Source organism: Sphaeramia orbicularis, chromosome 2 (genome assembly GCF_902148855.1).
Source record: "Sphaeramia orbicularis chromosome 2, fSphaOr1.1, whole genome shotgun sequence".
Classification (NCBI taxonomy): domain Eukaryota; kingdom Metazoa; phylum Chordata; class Actinopteri; order Kurtiformes; family Apogonidae; genus Sphaeramia; species Sphaeramia orbicularis.
The window spans coordinates 17,081,755-17,108,824 of record NC_043958.1 but is presented as its reverse complement, the minus strand read 5'-3'; the positions used below and the strand labels follow the sequence as shown (position 1 = coordinate 17,108,824).

General features: G+C 35.6%; 2 protein-coding genes across 3 annotated transcripts in view; both read right to left on the bottom strand.

Moving 5' to 3' along the window:
- LOC115434446 (ly6/PLAUR domain-containing protein 6-like) overlaps window positions 1–27,070 on the bottom strand; it is a 1,359,089-nt gene that overhangs the window by 56,021 nt on the left and 1,275,998 nt on the right.
- Window positions 1–27,070, bottom strand: part of zranb3 (zinc finger, RAN-binding domain containing 3) — a 133,194-nt gene that overhangs the window by 25,107 nt on the left and 81,017 nt on the right. For all 3 annotated transcript variants that reach the window (XM_030156289.1, XM_030156282.1, XM_030156297.1), the window contains 2 exons: window positions 8,759–8,863; window positions 3,803–3,945 (listed from right to left, as the gene is read on the bottom strand). In XM_030156289.1, the coding sequence (XP_030012149.1) occupies window positions 3,803–3,945; window positions 8,759–8,863 (248 nt within the window). The remainder of the gene's footprint in view (window positions 1–3,802; window positions 3,946–8,758; window positions 8,864–27,070) is intronic.

The following is a 27,070-nucleotide window of genomic DNA, read 5'->3' as shown; positions in this document are numbered from 1 at the left end:
CTGAGCATCGTCATCATCAGTTGGGATGAGCAGGGAGGTTCTGTGTTGCTAAATTGTGAATCAGGATAATACAATTCTTGAGCTCTTTTTTAAAGCTTCAGTAGGCAGACTTTTTGAGGATCATTAGGTGAAACTTCCATAATATCCTTTCAGTACATTGTGAGTTAAGTGGTCTGAGAGGCCATCAAAATTCTGCACATCCTCTTGGCTCTGTTTTTCAGGCTTTCGATAATCCAGCCCCTGACAAAGGATTATGGCCAGTGATGGATCTTTCCCGAGAAGAGGAGATAAAAACAGATGACTGACAGCTGTAAAGACTAATCAATTTCAGATGAATCTCTAAGCAACATGGCAGCTCCCCTCCCCATTACATGCAGGCTTCACTTTTCCATAGTGGCATCAAACAGCCTCCCCTTGACCATTTTTATTCAGCCTGTGCTTAAGACAGAGTGAAGCGCTGCAGGAGATCTTTTCCTCTGATTTCTGCCTATTGTAGCTTTAATGCTAATGTTATTCGTGTGAGTTCAGTGCTTTTAACATATTCTGTCCATTGTTGGTTGGAGACGAAAAATTGATTACTTCCTATTTGCAGATGGAACCTTGCATCAGCTGCTGTTGATTTACACAGGAACTCTATATGTCAAGTTAGCTAAATCTTTTATTGAATTTTGGCATGTTGACACCAAAGTACATAGTATAACATATGCATGTGCTTATGTAGTGTTTGTGTTGGAGTCAGTGTTGTGCTCGGAGCAGGTCATTTGTAAACATTAGTGACTACATTTTATAATAACTATTACTTATGTTGTATTTTGTTGTTGAAGAGAGGCATTGATTCAATTTGGGGTAAGCCTGTCTCAACAATAACCAAGTTATTATTTGAGCTAACTGCATTATTTTACATAATCATGATAACTGTCCTCATTCACCTGGATAAAACCTAAGTGAAATTAAGATAAATGTTATATTTCATCACTATTTCCACATCATTTTCCAGTGTTTGAGATCTGACTGGCGCTTAATGTTATCTCTTTGCACCTCCTTTATCTTAAGTCATTTCTTATTTCATATATATATATATATATATATATATATATATATATATATATATATATATATATATATATATATATATGTGTGTGTTCAAGCTGAGCTGAGCGTATTCACCTTGGTTCTACACGTTCATTGCAATCATCTGTCTGTACATGTGCATATATTAAAGAGCGTATTCAGCAAATGTGCTCAAAAGAACCAGGACCTTGAAATGTAAGTCTAATACACTCAAAAGAAATTCAGTGGGACTTCAAGTCTGTGACTCGAAATGACCAAGCCTCATTTCATTAAATTTTCAGGAACTTTGAGGAGCGGTGGAAAACCAAACCACACAGATTACCAGGAATTCTTTTACCTTGGTAAATAAATTCCTGGTAATAAATAGTAAAAGTTCCTGGGGATCTGGTGGAATAGGGGCTTACATCAAATCTGCCTTAGGTAATTTTTGCTTACATAACCTAAAAGGCAAACAGAAATGCAACTTTTATTTATGTGCTCCTAAATAAATTATTGATAAGCTAGACCGGGAGGCCCAATATTTTGATGACAATCGATTAGTAGATCACATTGGTTGTGTGGGTAGATCACATGACAATAAAAAAAAAAAAAAGTTTTAGATGTTCGTCTGTCATCTACCCTCCTTATGGCATTTGCCACATGATCGAGGTACAGGGTGTCCAGTCTAAGATCTCTTATCTTCTAACACAGTTCTATCTGTCAATTTATCATCGCTGAGAAGGGAAATGTGGAGAAGGACTTTGGAGCTGTTCATAAAAACTATGACACTGACTTCCCTCTGAGAAAGAAAAAGAGGAAGGAACTAAAATCACAGTTAATTGGACAGCCGTCGTTTTAACCACATGAAGGTCATTAAGTCAAAGTAGCATTCCATCACGACTGATGATCATTTAGAAGTCTGCTTGAGGCTGTTACCAGCAGCTAACTGTCTGGACTATGCCACCCTGGTTGACTCCATTCAGTGCCTATCATCAGAGTACAGTACTGACCACAAATGGATTGAATTGTATTGTGCTATAAGGGTTCAAATTAAGATACGCCTATTATATTGTACATATAAAGTATACTCACTACATAGATATAAATAAATGTATATTTAGCAATTTTTAGTGTAGGTAGATCATTTTGACTAGCTCATTTTAAAAGTAGCTCAAGAGGCAAAAAAAAAAAAAAAAAAAAAAAAAATGCTGGCACCTTGGAGTTAGATTATTGTTACTAGTGGCATAAAACTAAACAACAGGGATAAATTAATGCCAATTATTTGTCAGCAAAATAAAACTTCATTAGTCTTACTTGAGAAACAGCATTAACATCACACATTGGAAATTTTCAGAAAATCCAACCTAAGTCATCTACTTATTATGTACACTTATTAAGTACAATACATGTTATCATGGATGTAGGCAGCTGAAATAGTTACCCTCCTCTATCTCAGACTAGACCATCTGTGCTCCCATGACTCAAACTCTACAGCACATTTCCACTTGAAAATACTGCACAAGATCTGAAGGTCTGACTTGTATCTCTGTCTAGCTCTGGTGGAGTCATTCATTTTTTTAAAGGATTCTTCACCACTCAGGAGACTTTTCTTGAAAACAAAGGTCATTAGTGGCCTAAAAAATGACACATGCTGCCAAACAGTATCTACTAACATAATCAACTTCTTGCTTATTCAGAGGATATTAATTTAATTCCTGAGTCTGCCATATTTCATCGCCACTCCTGACCTCAGTTTTGAGGAGAGAAACTTCAAGATTAGTTTTTTTACACACACTACTCGTTCCTTTTTTGTATCAGATCTTTTCATACTTCATGTGATGAAAGAACAGACTGTATTGACACCAAAATCCCATCCGCTCCACCACAAGGAACTTCATAGAAACAAGTGATGATAGAAAGATGAATCCACATCCTAGAAGGATGTTTCCAGGGTCTACGAATTGATTTATAACATATGTATGTTTCTTTTAAAGCATTCATAGCATTGTGGAATAATTCAGCATGGTGCATCTGAGGGGTGAGGGTCTGAAATCTGTGATTTTGTTAGTTTGTTTTTCTTAAAAGCACATTACAATCTGTTCACATAATAGAAATAAAAAGGTAAATGGTAAAAAAAGGTAAATGTATTCACGTTACATATAAGGTAAGGTAAGATAAGATAACATAAGATAAGATAAGATAAGATAAGACTTTATTTATCCCACTGTGGGTAAATTTTAGTTAATAGCAGCAACATACACCAAGCAAGTGCAGAGAATAGACAAGTAGAAAAAACAACAAATGAGTGAAAAATGAAATATAAAGAGAAAAATAAGAAATTTGGTATCTATCTATCTGTCTGTCTGTCTGTCTGTCTGTCTGTCTGTCTGTCTGTCTGTCTATCTATCTATCTATCTATCTATCTATCTATCTATCTATCTATCTATCTATCTATCTATCTATCTATCACATTTAGAATTAGAATGAAATTATAAACTACAAACTTTTAAAACTTTGACCTGCTTCTGGCACAGTTTTTTTTATTCCCAAATACTAAAAATTCTATATTTAAGGTCCCGATAATAGATTCCTCCTACTGTGCTGCTTGTGCACACTTTGTAAATGTGAAACCAATGCATTATATTTGTCACTATTTACAGATGTTCAAAATGCTTGGGTTGTGGTTTGCCATGTTTTTGAAAGTCAGCGTAATCCAGTTCCTGCACAAACAGATCATCAGCTTGAATCTGACCTCTTAGTGCTTGAGTGCGTGCGCTGGGCAGTGGTCAGCTTCTGCAAGCCAAGAGCAGGGCCGTGGTAGAGGAGGCCGCTGCGTCGGAGGAGCTTCTGCTTCATGGCTGCCAGGCCACTCCACTCCTGAACAAAACGCAGCACCTGCAGGAGGACACGACATCTCAACCTCATATTCAATTTCAGGTCGAAACTGAAATTGCCGGAGCCTGAATCTACAGGCGAAGTTGATAGTTTGGACATTGGAGCCTCTTTAAAAGCCAAAGCAATTTTTTTTTTTTTTTTTTTAAGTTTTTCAATTCTGAATATACCCTTGAGCTGAAAACAAACAGTCCAGACCTCAGTGCACACACACACAAACACACAATGAGACAGTTTTCCACATAGCTGAGTAAAACCCATCAAACCAACAGAGAGTTATATATACTTTCAGTCAAGGATTCAAAGAAAATCTACTGGCAAAATGAGAAATACAGCACAGAGAACCAAGGCCTAATGGGCAATTTACCTATGTATATTACACAGGAGGAGCATTTTTTCCCAATAGCTGATCTCAAAAATGTTTTTGTGAAGGTAAAGCTGAAGATGGAGACAATTTTCAAAGCTATCATAACATTCAGTGAATTTTTTTGGTGGATGAATCGCAATTATTATAACAGAAAATGTACTTATTTATGGAAGATGAAAGCAGTTGATACAAAATATGAAATAAAATGTCATAATAATGTAATGGAAACATATTTAGCAGGACAATAACAATGTAGACAATGTAGACTATAGCAATTTGCAAGTTTTAAGTGTCATTTTCAAAAGAGAATGCAAGAACAGGAACTATCTTATTGTTTTATTTTTGGGGCTGTGAATGGGGTAGAGATGAAAACTTCTCACAGCCCAATGCAGCTTTATCTGAAGAGGTCATCAAAGGTTAGTCGGTTTGATCTGAACTGGTCAAAATTCATGTCTGTGAAGGAGAGTGGGACGCGATCAGAGCTTTCAGTTTTCCCTAAGGTCAGATGGGTTAATAGGTGAGTTTCAGAGCTTTGTGTGGGTGAAAACTGTCATAGTGTAACTGAACAGAGCTATATGTTAAAAAGTCAGTTTATTATTTTTACTGTGAAACAGGAAATGCATGTTAAAATGAACATGAGTCTTCTAAAATAATTTTAACGTAAGCATGAATCCTGATTTGATTTAATTAAGATTCACTTGTCAAAGATTCACAGTGCATATTAGCAACTTCAGGAAAAAATACGAATGGCGGTCAGTGGTGAGAAGCAAATAAGATTTTGAGCTTGAATGCTGCCAATATTTACATATATGATGTCAACTTAAAAGAGAATTTTAAGGGTAAAGCTTGTGGTAAAGATAGTACAGAAACATCTAGTGCAAGGGTGTCAAACATGTGGCCCACGGGCCAAAACCAGCCAACGCAAGGGTCCGATCTGGGCCGTGGGATGAATTTTTAAGGTGCAAAAATTACACTGAATATATTAATTTACTTTTAGTCACTTACTGCCAATCACTCACTGGACATAAGAGATTATTGTTCTAATTTTGCTGTCGAGTTTGAGATAGTAGAGGCAGTTGCACACTCTATGTTTCTGTTTTACTCTGCTTAACTTAAAATATTTTTGATCTTGAAACTCTTATTCCACTGCTGTTTTTGTGCTATGCTGTTGTAACGCTGCAATTTCCCCATTGTGGAACAAATAAAGGTTTTCTTATCTTATCTTAATAGTCAAGGGTGTCAAACTCAATTTAGTTCAGATGCCACATCCAGCACAATTTGATCTCGAGTAGGTAATAATCTAAAAATAATGATGACTGCAAAATTTTGTCTTTGTTCTAGTGTGAAAAAAGTCAAATTGCATGATGACAATGCTCACATTTACAAGCTATACTTTCATAAAAAAATGTGAAAATTTAAACAAACATGAACAATCTGAAATCTCTTGGAAAAATAAGTGGAATTTTAACAATATTCTGCCTGTTACTAAATGTTTTGTGTATTTGTAGATCCACTGTGATCTATAAGTTCAATGTTGAGGTATAATATTGTTAAAATTACACTTTTACCTTTTGTACTAAAACAAAAAGAAACATTTGTAGTTATTATTTATAGGTTATTATGTTATTATTTTACTTGTTTGGCCCACTTTAAGATCAAATTGGACTGTATGTGGCCCCTGAATTTAAATGAGTTTGACATCCCTGATCTAGTGTGAAATGGCTTAATGGACAGTATCTCTAATCACACTATACACATCAAACCCCCCCCAAAAAACCTGAAAAAGTCTTAAAAGAGGTGAAAATCACTATAGGTCTGGCCATTTTGAAGTGGCAGAGACAATTTCAGTCACTAATGCCCCATCCGCACTAACACTATTTTGCAAAATGAATATTTTTCTTTACATTTGGGGCTCTTACCCACATAGGTCATGATAAAAACACCCCATTCTGTGCAATTCTGTTATTGCTATGTGTCATGAAGCTACACCCCAAGATGTATAAATCAGTGCATGACCTGCCGTAGATCCAGATCAACACAGAAACCTTTGGGAGACGGACTGGACCAGCATTATGGACAAATTCACATCATATAAAGAATACACTTCCACAACCAACGCTTAAAGTAACTTAAGTTTAAAACTGAACTTGTTGCTGCTTCGCTTTCATGACAGATTAAAGCGTCTATGTCCGCTATGTCCAGAATAATCCACGGTTTGAAATATAAGAGATACAATGATTTCTCTGAGCATTTGTCCAGTTTGTAGTCATTAACTCATCAATCAATAGGCCTTGAGTTAGTGTGTCTGGTAACGTCTCTGTTAGCAATTTCTTCAAACATCTTCTTGGACAAAACTAAAGGTTGGATTCATTTCAAATTTTATATGTAGCTTCCTTGGGAAATATGTCTATAAAATTTGTTCACAGTTTTGAGAAATTTTGATTTTTTTTTACGAGTTTTTGCAATATTACAAACTTGCCTTTACTTATAATGGTCCATATTTTGATGGCTTATAACATGGAAATAGTTAGAGATATCAATATAGTTACTATTGAGCACTGATAGGAAGTCATATATGGACTTTCATTTGGGTCCATGACCTTTGACCTTGACTGACCTTAAAGTGTCAAACTCAAGGTCACCAATGTCTAGATTTCAACCATCTTCTTCTCCAAAATTACTGGTCAGATTAATTTAAAAAGAATTTTATGTAACTTCCTTAGGACAATGTCTACACAGGTTGATCACAGTTTTGACAAATTTAGATTTTTGAATTTTTGACGAATATTACAAATTTGCCTTTACTTATAACGGGCCATATTTTGATGGTTTACACCATGGAATGGTTAGAGATATGAATATAGTTACTATTGAGCGCTGATAGGAAGTCATATTTGGACTTTGATTTAATTAGTTGAGTTCTCCTCCAGTGAAAGTACCACCCACTTCTATTGGGAGATTGATCTCCTGCATCAATACCACAGGACTCTAACATAACAGCAGAACCTGACAACTTGTTTTTGATTCTTGATAGAAAATGCCGGTGAGATACAGGGTCACTGGTCCTATCTTTTTTTATATTGTCATGTGGACAAAAGTATTTATACTGTATAATACTGGAGTACAAGCAGAAGGCACAAGACTTCTCCATTCTATATAGATATGTCTCTTCAATAGTATCTACTTGACCCACCTCTATGGATAAACACTATAAAAACAAAACATGAACATTTCTGCAGTGCATCACTAATAGAGGTGTGAATAGTCACTAGCCTCATGGTTAAATTAAGACTTCCACATCATCGTAATGACTGAGAAATTTCCACAACTCTATTTTTATGCAGATGATTTTCTTGAATGGTCCATCATTTTCTCAAGAATTATTATTAATTCATTGTAAAGATTTTGGTTTGTGTAGTTTCCCTGGCTGTGTGTGGGTGCATTCACACACCACTGCCTCCCCATCGTAGACGTGTTGCTGCCCACATTAAATTGCTTGCCCAGTATTGATTTTGATGGACAATTGGTGTGTAACAGGGCGTAAATGATGGGTCAGACCATGGATGCAACTCACGCCTGTGTTTTACAAACCAACATAAACAACGTGACAGGTGGGGTGTCTGTCAGGGGCTCTGTTAACGCCACAGCAGATTGCAGGATTTAATATTAGCTGGTTGACGTGCGGGGTCGTTTGAGGCGATGATCCGTCTCTTTTAACGACCCTCATAAAATGGCTCTTTCTCTTGTGCCGGTTTCCTTGGCTGACTGAGGCTTCCCAAAACCCCAAACCGCCCCCTCTCTTTTCTCCCCTCTCCATCATCCCCCACCTCCTCCTCGTCCGCCACTCAGCCCCAGGCCCTGCGGTAGTGGAAAGTGGGTGTCCACACTCCACCTATCTGTCAGGCGGCTGCTGCTCTCTGTCCTCGTGATCAGTGGTGTCATTAGCTTCACATCGCAGCGACACACACATATCTGTTCGGTTTAATCACCCCCTGCACAGCCTTTTGCCTCATCCTTACTGGGTCAGTGGAATCAGGAAGATAGCCCTTCTGACTTACTGTGATATCGAACTAAATTATCTTAGACTTAAATTAAGGTCGTCCTTAAAGCAGCCTGTGGGCACAGAAACTGAAAAACTTTGAACTACACTTGAGCACATATAAAATGTTCTTTCATCTTCTAAACTGCAATTCACTCAAGTCAAATGGTTGCAAATTTCCTTGTCTTTCTAATCAATCTCAAAAGTGACAGCTCTTAAAAATTGCCGCAAATTAAGTGAACTTCCCCTTTAAGGTGTTTCTACAGTAATGACACAATAAGTAGGTACATTACAGCATGCACACCTCCCTCGTGTAAACGCACCGATCCACATACACACCCACACATGAATATCAAAGCGCATTCAAGAGCGTACATCCACGCACACACAGCCTGGCGGGAAGGGCAGACCTGTATTCGATTTTCGCAGCGCCGGCTGAAGGCCTCGGGCAGGTCGTCCCAGTTGGTTAGCTTGATGTCCAGAGGGATGAAACTCAAGTTCAGCGGAGTACCGTCCTAACAGATGAGGAAAAAGAGAGGAGGAAGAAGACAGCCCCAAGCAGAAAGATTTGTTACCGCAGTGTAAACAGTGGTCTATGATTTGCTTTGTTACTCCTGCAACATTTGGTTGATAAAACTGTGGTTTTCATCGCTCGCTTGGGAAATACAAACGTTACAGTGGAGCACAATATTAGCTCCTTGAGGATTACTATAAAGAAGGCATACCGTGCAACATAACTCTTCTGTATTATTTTCATAGTTTGATGAATATGAAGTGGGAGCAAATGAGTTTTGTAACTTCAAACCAAAAAAGTGGCTATTTTCCTTTTACTCTGACCAGACTATACTGATACCCTGGAGTATTGCAGTATAGGCCACTTTCACAGCAGACATTCTGGCTTGTTAATGCAAGAAAAGCACAGGTACTGCTCATTAAATTAACTAAGGCTCTGTTCCATTTAAGTGTCCCAAAAAGCTGTTCCAGAGAGCCTTCATGTACAGAATGGAGACCCTGAAAGTGATACATTGAAGTGGAACACAGCCATTGTTAATCATGTCCTTTACACCCATCTGTTTTATGGCTTAAATGGGCCAAAACGTCTGCTGTAAACAGGGTCTATTGTGCTTTGTAATACTGTAACGATTGGACAAAAAAATAAAAATAAAAAATAATAATTTTCCTCGCAGAATAGCAACCAAGATTACAATAGTATTAATTTATATTGCAATAATAATAATAATAATAATAATAGAACTCTTATTTTATTTATCTAGGTCTTTTAATGTGTATAACTAGATACAGTAATTGTTTGATTTGTATTGATTTTTTGCAACTATGTCTGTGCCGCTCTCTTCGCCAGATCACTCTTGGAAAAGATTACATAAAGGTTACTTACACCTGCATTCTGTCCTATTTCTTTCAAACTGCTGTTTATATCATGCTTATTTTTCACACAGGCAAAAAAAAAAAAAAATCTATATCTATATCTATGTATGTATGTATGTATGTATGTATGTGTGTGTGTGTGTGTGTGTGTGTGTGTGTGTGTGTGTATATATATATATATATATATACACACACATATATATATACACACACACATACATACATACATACACACACACACATATATATATATATATATACATACACACACACACACACACACACACACACACATATATATATATATATATATATATATATATATATATATATATATATATATATATACATATACATATATATATATATATATATATATATATATATATATATATATATATATATATATATATATATATATATATATATATATATATATAAGCAGTGAAACAACTGTGTTTTGTGGCATGAATAAAGGAATCAACAACTAATTTGTGTGAAGTGAACATGTGAAAACAACCATAATGACCCTGGACCTGTTGATAGTGCACCACGTTTTGTATGAAATGCACAAAACAATAAGATACTGAAGTGAAGGACAGCAATCAGGATAGTAAGAAATGTCTGTAACATGAACGTCAAAATAATCAAATACAAATTGCACTGTGGTTATCTTTTTACTTGGATGTAGACGTGTTAATATATATGAATCTCTTAGCGAACAAGTGTCTGAACAAACTTGCATCAGTGCTGGTAAGAATAGCTTTAAGGCAAAATATTTGCAGGTAAGTACTTTGCAGATTCGTGTTGTTTAACTGTCAAGCACCCAGTGTGTAAAGGCCAATACTCTGCGATACAAGGAGTTCATTCAGAGGTAACACAAACATCACTCCTCTTTCCAGGTGATTATGCAAACATTAAATAATGAATCACAACTCAAACTAGGACGCATCTTTTTCCAATACCATCACCAGAATGGAGATTTGTATTCTTTCTATCCACTGGGAACTTTGTTTTAAAACTAGAATATAAAAACGGACATTAGTACAATGTTTTCCAATAGAAAACACAGTGATCCTGGCAGCACATAGTGGCACCTCTACACAGTCATCCCAGTCCTTCCATGTTCCTCTGGAGGTTTCTGCCTGGCTCCTCATGTTTCCTGCCTAAACAGTTGGTGAGATGTGGGATTTGCTGCTGAGTCACTGGTGCAACCAAAGCAAACACAAACATAACCACGCACGATTGTTACATGACTGTCCTTTTAAGTGACAGCACATATTGTTTTATTTGTCTGACAAGAGAAAATGTCCTGGTGAAATTGTGGTTGTGTAACTTAAAAACATAGCCAGGAGGAGGGTTAACAAACAAACTGCCCAGATGCAATGAAACAAATGTTATCTGTATGTGTCACAGAGGGTGGGTGGTACAGCGCAAACATGTTTCGGTTATTAACTTAGGAAGATAGAAAATCTTTTAAAAACTAAAATCATTCTCTCTGATATGGAAGTTCATGTGTTTCTGTGAATCATCAGGGCAAAGTCAAATATGGTTTTCATCCAAAGACATGACTGCTGTTGTGCTTGTGAAATTAAATGTCACTAGGGCTGCCAATCATCAGATTTATCTGATAATTAACTGACACACAGATAACTGTGATTAATGATTTAACAGCCTCTATGTTTAACAAATGTACTTAAACTAAACCCATACTTTAATAATCCACCTCATGAAGAATAACAGCCATTTTGGCATTGGTTTATATCAGTGGTTCCCAACCTTTTTTAGCTCGAGACCCCATTTTAACATCACAAATTTCTGGCGACCCTAGACATTCAAAACAGAGACATTTTTTTGCTAAAATTAATTTGTTTTCAATCATGTAATTATTTGCTATACTATACTGCAAATAAATGTTAATTTTAGATGACATTTAGTCTATATAATGTATATTATTATGGATGGAGGCAGAAAAGCCAGGTGTAGATTACTGCACAAAGTCAGAGTTTTATTTTCCTTGGCCAGGATATGTACAGTCAGTCCAGCTTGGATTTACAAGGCTGACAATTAATACTGAACAAACAATAACTCAAACTATGAATTATGAAAGAGCTGCAGCATCTGAAACCGACAACAATGAACATTTGGAAGATAAACAGTACCACAGTGCTTCAGTTTCAGCTTCAGAGTTTGTCATAACTTTACCTCCGCCAGGAGGTATTGTGATCACTTTGCTTTGTGTGTTTGCGTGTTTGTTAGTAAGATAACTCAAAAAAGTTATGGGCGGATTTTCATGAAATTTTCAGGAAATGTTGATACTGGCACAAGGAAGAAATGATTAAATTTTGGTGGTGATCTGGGGGCGGGGGGGCATCTGTCTTGGCGGAGGTCTGCGCTCTCTGAGTGCTTCTCTTGTTTATGTATTGTGATTGTCTCCCTCAACTCACCACATATTTTTTATTAGTAATTTTTAAAAAAAATTTTTTTTTAGAATTATTATTATTTTTTTAAATCAATTACTAGAAATTTCAGGTGACTTCATTTGAATTCCAGGCGGGGTCCCAACCCCAAGGTAGAAAAACACTGGTTTATATCTTCTTTTTAAAGATTGTGACATATAGTTAGCCTCATAACATAACTACCAGGTCACAAAGGGTCAACATATGGCCCGCAGGCCAATAATGGCTCGCCAAAGGGCCCAATCCAGCCTGTGGGACGAATATATGAGAGCAAAAATTACACTGAAGATATTTACCATCAAGTGGGACCAGTACATTAGCATAACCTATAAATAATGACAACCTCTCTTAGTTTTAGTGTAAAAAAGTAAACTTACATGAAAATGTTTCCATTTACAAACAATCCTGCACCTGAACAAAGATGAATAACCTGCAATGTCTTAAGAGAAGTATGTACAATTTTACCAATATTCTTCCTGTTAATACAAGTTCTGTGTATTTGTAAATCTATTATGATCTGGAAGTTGTAGTGTAAATGATCAACTGAGATATAATATTAAAATTGCACTTAATTTTCTTAAGACATTTCAGGTTGTTCATGTTATTCAGATTTTTAAGGTAACTTTGTAGATGTAAACTTTTTCATAATAGGATTTAACTGTTTTCACTGGTCTGGCCCATTTCAGACCATAATAGGCCGGATGAACAAAAATGAGTTTGACACCTCTAACCTAAGTCTTTTTTTTATTTTTTTTTTCAGGTAATAGCCAATGATGCAAAATTAAGCAGCAGTGTTCGGAAAGTAAATTTACGCAGATAGCAAAATTTGACCAAAAATATGACTTAAGTAATTATGTTATGAGGCTAATGATATGATCTACTTTTCAGACAAAAGGAGCATTGCATCATGGGTTTTCTGTAATCTTTATATTGCCATTATAGTGAGCACTAAAAGACTTTGTTCAGTCCACTCTACCCTGCAGGAGCTTGTGTAACAGTTCTTTTTTCTAACACTGAGGACGTAAAGCAAAGAAAAGTCAATGGTAAACATGTTCAGATCATTACATTAGAGTAGTTGCTGCTTGTGGCAACAGATGTCAGACTAATGTGCTCTGGAAAGAGACATATTTCCATATAATGTTCAATGTGTAAGAAGCGAATAACTAATAATAACTCAGCTGCATGGTCAGAAGGTGGGGCAAGAGGCTACATTAGACACGGAAGTAATAAACAGAGGTAAAGAAACAGAACATTCTATTGTTTTTCAAGTTACATTGTTTCTCAGCCCTTTCTGTCTATGTTCTGCCTACAGCTGTTTTTGTGCTTTATATTTGCATACTTGTTTATACTACTTTTATATTGTTAAAAATGTTACCTTGTTATACAGCATATCTCTAATTTGCACATATTTCACATATTATTTTTTATATATCTGTATTTTATTGTGTGGGTATTAGTTGGAAGTGCACTTCTATTCTATTCTATTCTATTCTATTCTATTCTATTCTATTCTATTCTATTCTATTCGCAAATATTTGACAAGACATAGGATCAATCAGCTGATCAGCCACAGGTCTTCAATGTTCACTACAGGAAAAATTATTTGTGAAGGAAATGTTTTTATTCCCCTCTGTGGAGCTGCAGTTTTTGACAGGCTTTTAGTGTCACTGGGCAAAAATTCCATTATGCATCTACTCCTTGTCAGTGTTTTCAAGCTGCAAAAAATCTACCCATGACGCAGGTTTCATTTTCAGACAGGTAGATAGTTAAATAAATGACTGACAGCTGTAATGACCTATTGCTGATCAGATTCAGGTGGAAACGGTTCTACCGTTCAACACAGAAGCTTAGAAAACTCGTTTTACTTTTCCAAAACAGCATGAAACAACATCAGGTAACATCCATCTTCATGATTTTGATTTGGACTGATAAAAGAAAACTGCTGTTGCTGAAATTCTAGCAATTTTTCCCTCTAATTTCAGCTTCTGCAGATTCAACTCTTGCAAAAAGACAAAATTCACCTCAAGCAAATGTGAAGCTGAACTAAGGGAGGTTTTTTGTTTTACGTTTCTAGTTAAATGCACAAAAAATACATTACTGGAAATGCACAAAATGCTGCAGATCTTCTATTTTGTGAAGTGGATAGATATTTTCAGTATATTATGACATGGCAGGACACAATGAGAGACATATAGCACAGTTAATGTATTACTAGCATGTTGACCTGTGGGGATCCATGGGTTCTAGATGTGGTAGTTTTTATGCTGGTGTGTATTTGTGCATGCCGTACCGCATTTGTCCAGCAGTCACTGCCAAAGTGTTCTGGTCATAACAACGTGACTGTCAGGCTTTTGTATTCCAAAGTTACTAATATCTCCCAAAATATTGGTCATATTAACATGCCGTTTTCGCTAGTCTCTTCTTTGACGAAAAATACACGAGTATACCAAACTGCAGCAGTTGACTCTTTTCGGATTTCGCGTTAATCCCTGGACTCACATACATGCACGCACACAGAGGCCACTTGGCTTTTATAATATAGATGTGTGCGTGCATGTGTGTATATATGGGTCAAAACACAGTAATATCCCGTCAGAGAGCGAACTTTAATTGATTGCCATTCCAACATTTATTTCAATATAAAGTAGCTGCTTGTTTTGGACAATTCGTTATGATCCAACTAAAGCAAAAATTAACTTAAAAGTAAAAATGTGGGTCATTTAGCAACACTAATCTGTCAAACTGTCTCTAAAATGTCCCGTCAGAGAGATTTTGAATACCGTGTTTTGACCCATATACATATAGTATGAATAGTATTGTCTCATTCTTCTATGTATCTTCAACTTCAAATGAGTGTTTTCTCTTCCTATCTTTAGTGTAAAAAGATAAATACTGCCATGCTTTGTGACTTTGGTGTGATGCATCACCCTCACGTCAACAAAAAAAGATAAATATATTGTATTTAAAATGATAGTAAATATAATGGGTACAGATTCTTTAAACATTGAATAAAATATTGTGCAGTACATGTACAAATTAATGGGTCTGATAAGATAAAAAAAAATCTCTAATAGCTAGTTTAAACTGCAGTCGGGTTCACATGTACTGTCGCTCAAATCATGTTTTTTTATTCACTCAAGTAATCAGAGTCCTTAATGACTAAGTTGCCGAACTTGAATCCAATTACATCCAAGTTTTGTAAGCAGGCTGCACTTCATTCTTTATTGGTTGCCATGGTAATTCTTGTGGTAACCAAGGAGCTTGTTAGTGATCTGTCTTGTTTTTTCCCCCTTTATTCTAATATATGTACACATCTTTGAAGACATGCTTCTCTTGTGACATGCATTAGTTACAAAAATAATGAGGATTATGAAGAGTATAAAAAAAGGCTGCATAAACCGACAAGAAAGCGCCTCACCATGATTATGGGTAATCATACTGCCGGGGTTTGTAGGTAACTGCATCACCGGTGTAAAAAATAACCACAATAATGAACATTTTCCCAGTTATTATAGCTTCATTAGTGCTAACTACTGCCAATTTGAAGCCTGAGAAGCCACTTACCCCCAATATTAACTCCATTCAAACAACACCTACTGTGTCAAACATCCATACATTTAACCATCAGAGTATTTTACAGGATATAAAGACTGATGAATTTAGGAAAAATGCTTCAATCTGTATTTCAGTTCAGGTTTTGGTTTGACATGGAGATGGTAACTAGAGAGGGGAGGCATGAAGCAGGAAAGTCTAAAGGTTAATACCTACCAGCAGCAGAAACATGGATTTGGAGATACAGATCAACATTAGGGACGTTTTTCCTGCACTGTACCGTCAGAGCACAGAGGCCTGTGTGTTTGTTTGGATTACGGTAAAATAAATATCATGGAGAGTCAGGGGAATGGTGGAGCGGGTTTTGCTGTAACAGCATGGAGCAGGATTAGATCCCTGCCCTGCTAGTGATTGAAAAGAGTGTGCTACCTTCCCCACAAACAAACAACCAAATAAATATGTAAAATGGGCTTAAATCTAAAATCAGATAATATGTGATGTGGCACTGTCATTAGAAGGGTTAATAAATTAAAATCTAGCATATGAATATCTGAATATCGAGCTAATATATATGATGAATTCTGCTTTTATTTTGTACAAAGATGATTATTTTTATTACTTCACTTTACAAATAATCCCTGTTTATTGCATTTTAGAGCTTGTTTCTAGGTTAATGTGACACATTCAGTAAAATATTCAGCCTAATTGTGGTACTACACTGGACAAACAAGACACACCTCAATTAAGTAGATTTTTTTTTGTTTCTTCTATTTAAAAACAGTATTTTTTTCTGCATTTCTGATTAGGATCTTGTAATTACAAGACACAATGTCTGATTTTCGTCTTTTGAATGCAATGTCCCTCTATATGACATTGTGCATGTGATGGAGAATGAAGTAATCACATAGGTCGCAATCATGTTTTCAAGCCAGAGAACTCCCACCACACAGAAACTGAAAGAAATAGACAAAAAAAAGAAAAAAAAAAAAAAAGAATGCTCATCTATTTTAAATGGGAAAATAATTTAAATATAGCAGTATTATGTATTTTACTCTGTCATCTGAAACATTTTGACAGTTTTTCTCTTGGGTTCCCTTCCCTTTCTTGTCTGTTCTACCTTGTTAAGTACTTTACGTTGCTTCACAAGGATCCATTTGATATGTACTGATGCATACACCAAAGGACTGTCTTTCCTACATGTTGTAGTCCCATCCAACTGGGCTCCAATTGGTCTTGACCTTGCCATCAAGCAAAATAAAAATAAATAATTCCCCTTCAGTAGATTAAAAATTAAGTAACAAGCGTGTTTTGAAAATGTAATGAGTGGAAGTGCAGAAATGGACAAAATATGGGTAGAAAAGGTAAAAAGTTGTCAAAAAAAAAAAAAAAAATCTCACACGGTCAGTTGTACAAAAGATTCTGAGGCTTTTTTTAAGCAGAAATCTGCGGCAAAAACAAAAATAGTGTGTGCAATACATAAAGCACCCACAAAGGACAGAATTCTCTGCAAATGCCAATGCTAACTAGATAGTGTCTGAGTAACTTACATCCATGCAAATGATGTCAATTTAGAAATATTCATAGATTTGGTGCAAAATCAGCATCTTACCCTGGAGCAAAAACCATCTCATTCACACAAGACCAGTGCAGATACTTCAGCTGACGATACAAACACCTACTGAAAGCTGGTGTAAACTCACTGTCTCTATATTTCTCCAAATCTCTGGCTTGAATTATACAGAATTAATGTTTAAGGCACTAAATCAGATATAGGAGGTATCAGGTCAGTATGTGTGTTATCACAGAGTTTCTATTCTTAAAAAACAAACAAAAAACATGTATAAGAAGCACTAATGATCACACTGATTAATTCAATATCCATATATATTTTTTGTCCCACAATTGCAGAGGACAACAGTTCCTGAATGATTTGCAGTAACATGCTCGTAAATACTCACAACCTCTTTTGCCTTGTGTTAATATGATGACAATAAAGCTTCTTAAATCTTAATCTTGATGCAGAAACCAAAATATATTCAATGAAACATAATATTAACCCATAGAGACCCAAACATCCACTGGTGACCTATATCACTCACTGATATAAATAGTTAAATAGCTGTTGATTGACTAATCTTATGAAAACATGTAAATAAATGGTGTACAATGCAGTTGGTCATCTTTTCATGGTCATCAGATATGACCCAGTTGGAAGTTCAGAGGCTCCGCAGTGAATGTGGAGACACTGTCATCTTCTCCAACATTGATTTACCAGTAAAACGATGGAGTTTGATAAATGACAGTGGATGGAGACACTTGGTTTACGTTCAGTTATTGATATATTTTACTGAAAAGGTCACTTTTTCTTCAGTGTTCTCTGATATAATAACACTCCAATTATTTTGAGCTTTTATGAACATCTACATGATCAGCAAATTAAATGTTGAAAAATACCCAACTTTCGCTGAAAAAAATTCAAAATACAGAGGATAATATTGCAAAAATGGTGAAAAAAATCACCTGGAAAGGTTAAATAGAGGGAAAAACGTATTTGGGACCTGCTGTTGAAGTAAAACTGGATCTTTATGGGTTAATCAAACACATTTTAACATGCCAGCTAGAACCTAATTTGCTGTGCATTTCAGTAGATTGTGTTATAGACAAGAAATCCTGAAGAAGCATGAATGTATAAAAAGCACTAATGATTACACTGATTAATTAAATATCCATATATCCTTATTATCCCACAATTGCAGTGCAACAATTCCTGACTGATTTGCAGTAACGTGCGCGTAAATGCTCACAACCTCTTTTGACAACTTCACAACAAACTAAACAGAACATGATTATGAATCTTGATGCAGAATCCAAAATATATTCACTGAGATGTAATTTTAAGAGCTAGATATTAGTCAAACACATTTTAACTTGCCTGAATTACATTAATATCAGGAACCTATTTTGCAGGGCCTTTCAGTAGATTATGTTATTGACATGAAATACTTAAGAAGCATGAATGTGGGTTTGTGCATCACTGCTCATTAAATATACGCAATCTGAAGGTTTTTCCGGTTTTCATTTTGGATTAAATATGGCTGAAATGCGGAGAAACCTGAAACAGGAGAGCTCAGACACAAAATAAAGGCAAATTGCAATCATGCATATACAGGGTGTCCCATTAAAATTTTACTTCATTTCATCACCTAATAATTTATTTGCTCTTTTTGCTCAAAAAAGTGTAATCATTTTTATAGTTCTGCTTTCAGGAACAGACGTGCTGTTTACTGCAACAGAAAAGGCATTCTGTGTATTGAAGAACGCCCAAACTCAGTCAAATGTGAATGCGCAACATGAATTTGTTAGAAAATTTCATGAACAAGTGCCAACAGGAAAGCAGGTTTGGAAGTGGCGTAAGAAGTTTCAAGAGGAAGGAACTCCACTATCGACTTGATGTAGGCTGTGTCACAAGTGGGGCACACATTGAACATTTGTAATAACTATGGAACATTATAAAATTACTATCCCCCAGAATTTTTCATTTGAAATTTGTAGAATAAAACATTTTATGTCCAAAATAAATCCTATTAAAGGTGGGGTGTGAGATGTTTTCCTGGAGTATTTTTTACTATTTTACTATTGCTTAAAATTCCCTTCACACCCCGATTACAACCAATTAATTAAATGCTCTAACACACAAAAATAAATAAATAAATAAATAAATAAATAAATAAATAAATAAATAAGTCACCTGTGGAACCGACAGGACTGAAAAAACACCATCTAATCATTTTGAGCGTCCAATCGAAATGATTGAACAGTTATATGTCTATCCAAATTAACTGCCATTTGGTCCCCCCCCCCCCCCACGCATACCCCTCTTTGTGCATGAATCGTACATTCTCAGAGGCTTGGAGCACTTGTTCAGGAAACGAAGCCAGACCCAGAGCTTGCCGATATTAACTATATATATATATATATATATATATATATATATATATATATATATATATATATATATATATATATATATACATATACATACATACATATATATATATATATATATATATATATATATATATATATATATATACATATATATATATATATATATATATATATATATATATATATATATATATTACATGGAAAGTTCACTGGCAAACTGTTTTGTCACTAACATAAATCACTAGGGAATGTAACGTTAGCCAGCTAGAGGCTGTTCTGTAAGAGCGGGGGTGTTGGAGGAGACTGAATGAGGTATGCATGGATCGGGGCTGGAACCGGAGCCGGGCAAATTGTTGCTGTGCAGCGCTCATGAACCCTCGGGAACAAACATTGTGAGTGCCAGTGCTCTGGAGGCGTGGCTTCGGGGGGATGTGTGAAGAAAGGGATTTGGACTTTTGAATTGAGTATTTTCAAAATGCAGCTTGCCTGAACTGTTTTTCTAAGATCTCCTACCTCACCTTTAAGTATCATTTCTCCTGACCATTTAGTCACTCTGATATGGACATCACAAATTACGTCAATTTTTTTGGGACACCCTGTATAATTAGCTTAAAATCTTTTACGAATAGGTGCAAATAAAAATGGAAAATCTTAATTACCTCTTGTTTTAAGTCACAAAACAGTGTGATCATCACTATGGATTTTAGAAATTTGACACATAGCATTAGTCATGTAGAAATGACAACGACTGTTACTCTCAGGAGTAAACATAATGCGTCTCAATCATCCTGATATGATAAACCCCGCCCATCTGACGCTTGCAGTGTTTATAGAAAACAAAGCAGCCACCCATCCGAGCGCAGTCAAAGCCGATCCTTGAATAAAACAGTAAAGGTTCAATGTGTAGAAAACGGACATAAAATTCTTAATACTCTCAATATTTCTCATTCAAAGCCCAGTGACAAATCTTCCTCTGATTGTGCTCTGAGCGGCCCCCTGTGTGAATTCTGCGCCTGGTCCAGGATTATCCCGATGTGACAGCTTTCCAGTCACAATTCCTCCAGTTTATCATTTAAACGACAGCGGGGGACATTTATCTCTGCGGCTTATCGTCTCAGCCACGCGTACATGACACTTGTCTATTGCCGTCAGGGTAATATTCCATTGGTGATTCAGTTCACCGCTTGGGTCTTCTCTATGTAAAACCCTCTTGTCTCTTATCTACGTTAGTGAGAGGGGAATTTGATCCCTCATGAATGAAACAAAAGGGCATTAAGTATCACAATCCGATCAATACAGAGGTCTGTTGGCAAGTGGCACTCAACAAGAGCGCCAAGAATGCACAGGAGTGTAATCAGAGTCACACTGGGGTTAAACTATACTTTGTCTTTGTCTGCTTAGGTGCACAAATCACAGGAGTTTAATGATCAAAGTAGCTACAACGACATTTTACAGTGAGATCTTACTTGATTATCTGCACTGATATATTTGAACTGTTCACAGAAACGCCCCCCATGGGTGTCTGTCAGCAGTTTGTTTTTAATATAACGTGATTGGTTGCTGTTGGTAAAGAGTCTCCATCTCTTTTTCTGGCACCAAGCCGTTGTTTCCATCCCTTCGTCAGCTCTTTCAAAATGACTCGGCTGCAGGTTGTTGGGAGATATTTGCAAATTTATGACTGATTTATTCCCTCAGCAGTCTTTGAATGCCCTGTCAGCCATTAGCTATTGATGTTGACCACTATTTTTATACTGTAGACATACCTTAGATATACACTCTTATACAATTAAACTGTAATATTTAACCAATTTAGAAATGCAGTTCATCAAAGTTGGACGACAAATGAAAGCAAAAGAGGCTTATGGCTATGGTGTTAACCCTGTCTGACAACCTGCTCACCAGAATAAGATGATGCCATTGTGTGTTTCTGTTGAGCACAAATACATAAAATATCCATGCAATTTATCATTTTGGGATCTGCTGCTTTTTCCTTTCCTCAGTGCATAAGTGTTGATTAGGGTTAAATGGTAGCGATACAAAATCCAGACACTGGAAAATCACATTCTTCCAAATTTTTACATTTAGGCAGTGAAGGAAGTTTGGTTACCGTTCAGAAAAGTCATGGTTTGGTTTGAATATCAGCAAATGAGAGAGTTTAACCTTAATACATTGCTTTTTTTTCAACTGAAGATATCTACTTGCCTGAAATCATGTTTTGCTAATACCTTTAACACCTTTAAAATGCATTTGTTAGAATAAGAAATAATTAACATGTTTGGCAAGATAGCTTAGTCCTGATCATTATCAGGTCTGGCAAAAACAACAATTTTAGGCTTTTTTTTTTTTTTTTTTTTCCATTTCATTAACCTAATAGCATAATTGCCCAAGTCATATTTTTCGCCAAATTGTGATATCTACGTAACTTTACTGTCCTAACACTGCTACTTCATTTTCAGCAAATATCACAATTTGTGAGGTGAACTTCTAAGTTGATTGCCCTAAGAGAGTATTTACTTATTTTATTGATATATCTGTTCTCCATTCTCTTGTTTGTATACAATATTGTAAATCATGTGTATGTTCTTGTTGTATTGTTTATTGATCATTATTATCATTATTATTGCTTCAGGGGCTGTTTATAGCTATTGCTGTTGTGTGTTGGCTTATTACACAGCTAATTCCATCATAGGCTCCGGAAAATCTGTTCATTACTTCTTTTTAACTCTTGCATAATCGTGTGAATGTGTTTCTACATTTATTCGCCCAGCATGAGGTCAGTCCTTATGGTTGAGGCCTTAGAAAGCACTGCACCATAGGTTGTTTCTAAGTATTGTAGATATAGTGTCATTAAATCCTCTGCTTCAGAAAAAACAGTGTTAATTCTTTTTTTAACATCTGTGTAATCTGACAAATGCATTTTTACATTTACTTTGTACATATTATAGTATACTGTCACATACTGTTAATACTACAAATATTGTGTCTATTCATATTTTATGTCTATTTTTTTTATTTTTCATTCTACTTAGCTCTATTCTTATCTTCTTTATTAATATTGTTGCGCTGACTGGAGTAGCACTCCTAATTTCATTGTACACACAGGCTATTTTGTTCTATTCTATTCTATTCTATTCTATTCTATTCTTAGTAGATTAGTTACCATTTGATTTGTACAAGCCTAAAATTTTAGTTGCTTTCTTGCATTGAATGAAAATGTGTTGTCATACATACACACACACACACACACACCTACACACACACGCACACACACACACACACACACACACACACACACACACACACACACACACGTAAACCCAAGTATCAATGAACCTGTTTTCAATACGTAAAAGAAAATCCTGCAATTGAGACCCCTGTCTCAATGATAAATACAAGAGAGTTGTAAATAAAGGAGAAGATGGAGGAGGGCTTACAGGTGGGCAGAGACAAGTCAAATCATATAGGTAATCCCTTGGTAATACCTGACCCTTTAATTTGTATTGAACCAGACAATATGAATGGCTTTGGAGAGCTTTTCTTTTACTTAAACCACACAGCCACAATCAATCAGAGGAAAGAAAAACATTCTGAAGTGGCTCAAACAGCCCCTTGTTCCTTTGGTAATTGACAGGAGTGAATCAGGCTTAAAATCAAGTGTCAGAGTTATTTGGTAACAGCGTGTTTTCACTGCTTAAGACACATTTTTAAACCTTCAATGACACATAATGGTATGTTTTTGAAGTTTGGGCTAATCAAAGTTAGTTTCAAATGAAATGCTTGGCAGCCATGTATTTAATTACTTCACTCAGTGTTTCAATCATAAACTTTGACTTTCTTAACAATCTCTGTAACTACTTTTCTCTCATCTGTCTTGTTTGCTAATTGTTTGCTGTATGTAATGCGTAGAGTGCACTGATGCCTTTTACTTAACGTGTATGGCTGTTGTTGGCTCTGTCTCCATAAAGACATCTCACTTCAACTAACATTAATTATGTTCTGCCTGCCGTTCAGACATGGACGCTTATTACATCACTGTACTTTTACACAACGGTACATTATGTTTACATACCTGACAAAGCCCTAGGAATATTGTGGTTATGTAACTCAAAGCAATGATAAGAGAAGGATTAAGTTTCAAACAAACCTATGAGATGCAAAGAAGAATGTGGGTGTTATAGACCAAAGTTATCTGCTCAGATTAAGGAAAAATATGAGTTTATTTAATGTTTAAAGTAATGTCTCTGTCTGAAGTTCTTGTTGTGTTTTAGTCTAAAGGCACAAACACTTTGATTGAAGCTGATATGGTTATGGAAGCGGCATAGCACCATTAAGTATAGGTTACTCACATACTCATGATATCAAATCTGATATCAAAGTGTTTTTAATAATACAGTATGTTTCATGCTATGCATCACTCACATACCAGTATTGTTACTTCATAGGTTTTTCTTGTATTTTCTCTAATTTGATGAGTTATCATGCATTTTTTTGTTTTGTTTTGTTTTAAATTGTATAGCTTTTTATGTTTTTAATTTATTCTTGTATTTTATTCTTTTATTTAGGTTTTATTTATTCTTTCTGTACAGCACTGTTTTTTGAACAGTTGTTCTATGCCTTTTAATCTATTCTTGTATTTTACTCCTTTAAGGCTAGTGACGTTCATTTTGTCTTCTGTTATTGCAATTATACTTTTCTTCAACCAGGTAACCTCTTAAAACTACACTTTGTCTGAAAAAAAGAAAAGCATTTTTACTCTTTCATGTTGGTTTTTATTTATTTCTTCTGTACAGCACTTTGGTCCACTGTGGTGGTTTTAAAGTGCTTTACAAATAATGTTGGATTGGATTGTATCCTACTGATTTACACTGAATTTCCCTCTAAAAATAGTACATCATAGGTGAGTCATTCTGGGCTCATTTGGTTTATTTGGACTCTTTAATAAGTGTTCTGTTGGTGCATTGTTAAGGTGTTGTTCTATTAATTAGATTTTAGGGCTAACAGAAGGTTTCCACACTTGCTGTGTGATGCTTTTATTAACAGCTCACTCACTTGCAAAGCTGTGTTGATGTTTTTTTTTGTTTGTTTTTTTTAGCTCTGGTCATTTAATAATACTATCAAATGATTTGGTTGTGCTAATGTTTGATGCATTTTACCATTTTGCTGTTTAAATAAGTTGGAGTTTAACATTAGATCACCCATGATGCTTCACACTCCTGCACTTCTGCCCTTTTGTCCAAATATGGTCACTTCCAGCTCCAAAGAGCCCAGATGGTGACAGCTAAATGCAGACTGTTGGCTTCAAAACAGCAGTTGAAAAACCAGTGGGTCATGTCTGTGATCTTTATGGGTCGTTACTCCAGATGTGGAGCTGACCAGTCAGAACAGACAGGACTTCACAGATTCCTCTTTTTTTAACAGGACACACACAGTAATATATAAAAACACATATCATCATTTCCTTTTATGTTTTTATGCCTCTGTCTATGTATGTAGCTGTATGTTTTTTATACGTGTTTTATTGCCTATGTATTTTATTTCTGTTTTTATTATAAAGCACTTTGTGAAAACTTTCTGCAAAAAATGCTATATAAATACATTTTTTTATTGTTATTATTACTATTATACAGCAATCCACAAGCTGTTTCAAGTAGACTTCTCTAGCAGTTAAGACCTGGGCTGGTATTCTATTGTCAGATCAACAACTCCAGCAGCGCTTGTACAGGAGAATGTTATTTAATCCTAAAAAAAGATCAACGTATTTCACCTATAGGGGCCTTCATCAGGGTTGTCTTGAGAGCAGGTGAAGTTGTGCCAGAGCCTTCAACCTGTATTCTACTGTCCCAGCTTCTCTTATATAGAGACAAATACTGTTACATTTTGTGATTTTGGCAGGATGCATCACTTTATCTAAAAAATAAATTAAAAATACCATAAAGGATTTAAAATGTGTGTTTTCTGTCATGCTGGAAACATGAGGCCCTGCAGTAGATGTAGGTAAAAACTATGAGAAGCTTTTGTGAATAATGCGCCTGCCCTGTTCTTTTTAAATGCCTAGTATTTGTTTAATTGTAATCATTTTTACAATGCACTGTAGCTTACAATCATTCGTTTTTCACTCAAACAATCAGATGATTTAATGACTAACTTGCTGAACTTGAATCCAATTACATCCAAGTTTTGTATGCAGGCTGCACTTTATTCTTCATTGGTTGCCATGGTAATTCTTGCACAACCAAGGTGCTTGTTAATGATCTCTCCTGCTTCCCGCCTTTATTCTAATACATGTAGATATCTTTAAAGAAATGTGTCAGAGTGAGAATCAAGATGATTGACAACATTGGTTTTTTTTTTAACTGTACAGACATGTTGGTTAAACCTACAATGACACATATCAGTATGTTTTTCAAGTTGTAGCTAATCAAAGTTAGTTTGTGGTACAACGCGGCTTGCAAACAGAATAATTTGCAGCTTTTTAAAACACTAATTAACTCAGAAAAATGTTTCAATCTTAAACTTTGACTTTCTTAATAGTGCCTGTAACTATTTCCTCTCATCTACCTCAGATGATAATTGTTTGCTGAGTGAAAATGTGAGAGAAAGCTGTGTGATTTCTACTTTACAACTGTACAGCTGTTGTCAGCTTTATCACGATTAAGAGATCTTGACGCACAAAATTAATTGTGTTTTGTTCAATGTTCCTTGTACTGTAGGTGTGACAGGAAAATGCTACTGAGGAAGAAAATATTAAGTGGGTGTGTAAACAACACGCCCTTTCGGTTTTACTTATTTTTAGTGTGTTGACACCTGAAATAATCATCACTTTGAACTTTCATTTAGAAAGAAAAAGAGCTTCTGTTTCTGTGTAGGTAACAGGCACAAGAGAGATGTAGGTTTGTACTTAACAGTGTTCAAATTGCTGCAGGAGATAATGTTTGGGAGGATTTTAAAATGTAATAACCAGGACAAACACATAAAATGAAATCAGCATGCTGATATTTAACAGCCATACAGCGTTTAATATCGAAGAGATGAAGGAGGGATTAATAGGACACTGCTGACTCCACCTCAGGGCTTCTGCTGGCTTCAACAATAAATTCAACACTTTTTAAGACCTTTTAAAGACCATTACGATTTATATTATATCCATGTTGGTAAAAAAAAAAAAGTAGGAAGGATATGAAGGAAAATTGGTTTGTAACTTTGTTGATAGTTTCAGTGAAAATGCAGAATAATATTGGGTGATGGCAGGTGTTTGCTACTTTATTTTTTTTCTGGATTCTCATGTGACTCTAAAGCCTTAATGTCCAAGTTGATCAAAATTTGTTAAATCCAACAGGCAGAGAACAATAAATGTGCCATTTTTACCCTGCCCCCCAG